Consider the following 2,381-nt stretch of genomic DNA (forward strand, 5'->3'; position numbering starts at 1 on the left):
CTTTCATGTCACGCTTGCAGACATCTTTGTAGCGCAGTTGGGGTTCACCAACGTTTCTCTTGCCGGAGACAAGTTCACCGTAAAGGATGTCTTTGGGGATGCGTCCATCTTCCATCCTTCGCACATGGCCGAGCCATCGAAGTCTGCGCTGCCTTAGCAATGTGAATATGGTGGGAATACCTGCTCGCTCGAGTACCTGGGCATTGGTAATCTTGTCACTCCAGCGGATGCCAAGGATGCGGCGAAGGCAGCGCAGATGGAAGTTACCCAGTTTGCGCTCCTGCTTCGAGTAGGTCGTCCATGTTTCGCTGCCGTAGAGGAGAGTGCTGACAATGCACGCGTTGTACACTGCCATCTTAGTTGACGTTGTCAGCTTCTGGTTCTCCCAGACGCGGGTGGTGAGGCGTCCTAGGGTCGTAGCAGCCTTGCCGATGCGCTTGTTGATCTCGGCGTCAAGGGACAGGTTGTCGCTGATGGTGGATCCCAGGTATGTGAACTGGTGTACGACTTCGAATTGGTAGTCGTCGATATAGATAGCTGGTGGAGTGTCCACATCCTGACTCAGCACATTGGTCTTTTTTAGGCTGATGGTCATTCCGAAGTCTTTGCTGGCCTGGGAAAACCTGTCCATGAGGCGCTGGAGTTCTTGCTCATTGTGGGAGGTGACAGCGGCATCATCAGCAAAAAGCATGTCTCTGATGGTTATCTCAGTCACTTTGCTTTTTGCTTTCAGTCGAGCCAGGTTGAAAAGTCGACCGTCAGATCTTGTGCGAAGGTACACTCCTTCTGTTGATGTTCCAAAAGCATGCTTTAAGAGCATAGCAAAGAAGATGCCGAAGAGGGTTGGAGCCAGTACACATCCTTGCTTGACTCCACTCTTGATGTCAAAGGGGTTGGACATGTTGCCTTCATACTGGATCGTTGCCTTCATGTCATCGTGAAAGGATCTAATGAGACTGTGGAGTTTTGGAGGGCAACCGATCTTTGGAAGGATGTCGAACAGCCCTTCCCTGCTGACCAGGTCAAAGGCCTTAGTCAGATCTATAAAGGCTATGTAGAGGGGCTTGCGTTGTTCCCTGCATTTCTCCTGAAGTTGACGAAGGGAGAATATCATGTCCACTGTGGACCGTTCTGTTCGGAAGCCACACTGAGACTCAGGGTAGACGCGCCCAGCGAGTTTCTGGAGACGCACAAGCACGACGCGGGCGTAGAGTTTCCCAACAATACTCAAGAGCGAGATGCCTCTGTAGTTGTTACAATCACTCCTTTCACCCTTATTCTTGTAGAGGGTGACAATCTTGGCATCTCTCATGTCTTGCGGCACGGCTCCCTCTTTCCAACACTGGCATAGGACGTCATGGAGGGGCTGCAGTAGAGTGTTTTTACAGCACTTGATGAGATCAGGGGGAATACCATCATTGTCAGGTGCTTTGCCGCTTGCTAGGTTGTCGATTGCTTTGTAGAGTTCCGCAATGGTTGGTTCAGCATCTAGTTCTTCCATGATAGCCAGGGGCTCAATGGCATCCAGGGCTGAGGGGGCAACGGTGTTCTCTCTGGAGTAGAGCTCAGAGTAGTGCTCCACCCATCTGTCCATCTGCTTGCCCTTGTCGGTGATCACTTCCCCACTGGTAGTCTTGAGGGGGGCTGTTTTGCACTGTGGTGGGCCTAGAGCTGTCTTGATGCCTTCATACATTCCTCTGATGTTACCCGAAACAGCTGCAAACTGAATGGAATCGCTGAGCTGTTGCCAGTATTCATTTGCACAACGTCTTGCAGTTTGTTGCACTTTGCTTCTTACTGCTCTGAGTGCTTGCAAGGTTTTCTCGTTGGGAGAGCGCTTGTATTCAGCAAGGGCAGCACGCTTTGCATCAATAACAGGGGACATCTCACTGAACTTAGCGTCAAACCAGTCGTTGTTCTTGGAGGTTTTCTTCCCAAAGGTTGCAAGGGCTGTTTTCTGAATGGTATCGCGGAGGTGGTTCCACTTCTCAGCTGCAGAGCAGTGCTGGTGTTCGACGGACAGAGCTTTTTGAAGGGACTTGGCGAACTCTTCGACTTTCTCAGGGAGATGCATACCCATGGTGTTCATGCGAGGTTTGCCTTTCTGCTTAGACTTGTGAAGCTTCTTAGGTTGTAACCTGATCTTGCAGCAGACGAGAAAGTGGTCGGTGTCGCAGTCTGCGCTGTGGTAAGTGCGGGTAATCTGCACGAGCTTAATATTGCTACGACGGATCAGGATCAAGTCCAGCTGATGCCAGTGCTTTGAGCGAGGGTGACACCATGACACCCTGTGTTGAGGCTTGGTCTGGAAGAAGGAGTTGGTCACGCAGAGACTGTTGTAGGAGCAAAACTCCAGCAGGCGCTGCCCGTTGTCGTTGATC

The 2,381-nt window shown here is 51.3% G+C and overlaps 1 protein-coding gene across 1 annotated transcript in view; it reads right to left on the reverse strand.

Annotated features, from left to right (window-relative positions):
* The window catches only part of LOC143033215 (uncharacterized), a 3,420-nt gene extending 1,727 nt beyond the window's left edge, over positions 1-1,693 (reverse strand). The window contains exon 1 of the mRNA XM_076198399.1: positions 1,258-1,693. Coding sequence (XP_076054514.1) covers positions 1,258-1,693 — 436 coding nt within the window. The remainder of the gene's footprint in view (positions 1-1,257) is intronic.
* Between the last annotated feature and the right edge of the window lie 688 nt (positions 1,694-2,381).

Source organism: Oratosquilla oratoria, chromosome 15 (genome assembly GCF_046742065.1).
Source record: "Oratosquilla oratoria isolate Oo_2021 chromosome 15, ASM4674206v1, whole genome shotgun sequence".
Taxonomy (NCBI): Eukaryota; Metazoa; Arthropoda; class Malacostraca; order Stomatopoda; family Squillidae; genus Oratosquilla; species Oratosquilla oratoria.